Source organism: Mesitornis unicolor, unplaced genomic scaffold (assembly GCF_000695765.1).
Source record: "Mesitornis unicolor isolate BGI_N332 unplaced genomic scaffold, ASM69576v1 scaffold31060, whole genome shotgun sequence".
Classification (NCBI taxonomy): Eukaryota; Metazoa; Chordata; class Aves; order Mesitornithiformes; family Mesitornithidae; genus Mesitornis; species Mesitornis unicolor.
In genome coordinates this window covers 1-474 of record NW_010158081.1, presented here as the reverse complement: position 1 = coordinate 474, position 474 = coordinate 1, and the positions used below count along the sequence as shown (strand labels likewise).

General features: G+C 61.4%; 1 protein-coding gene across 1 annotated transcript in view; it reads left to right on the top strand.

Annotated features, from left to right (window-relative positions):
- The window catches only part of LOC104539099 (chromodomain-helicase-DNA-binding protein 5-like), a gene marked incomplete at both ends in the record, with an annotated part of 5,261 nt that extends 4,918 nt beyond the window's left edge, over nt 1-343 (top strand). Inside the window, 1 exon segment of the mRNA XM_010182547.1 lies at nt 206-343. Within this exon segment, the coding sequence (XP_010180849.1) occupies nt 206-343 (138 nt within the window).
- Nucleotides 344-474: the final 131 nt, after the last annotated feature.

The following is a 474-nucleotide window of genomic DNA, read 5'->3' as shown; positions in this document are numbered from 1 at the left end:
GCTCCTGCTCTGGTGATGCTGGGGAGCCGTGGGCAGGAACACGGCCCCTTTATGGCTGTGCCAGGGGAGCAGGCAGGCGGTCGGTGGCTGTTGGTGGCTTCTCCAGCAGTGCCTTTAGTGAGGAGCTGGTGGGGAAGGGACGGCACTGCTTGGTGTTCTGGTGGCTGTGACCACACGGGCGCCATTTCCTGTGTTTGCCGAGCAGAGGACGCCAAGGCGGAGGAGAAGGAGCAAAGCGAGGCCCAGCAGAACGGAGACAAGGAGGAGGAGGAGGACGGGAAGAAGGACGACAGGAATGTGAACTTCAGATTCATGTTCAACATTGCGGACGGCGGCTTCACAGGTGAGGGCGAGAGACGGCGACCACTGCCGCGTGGAACCTGCGTGAGAAATGGGGACCAGTTAAACCAGCAAGGTGTCTTTTGTGGCGTCCCCTCTGCCTCCCCAGAGCTGCACACGCTGTGGCAGAACGAG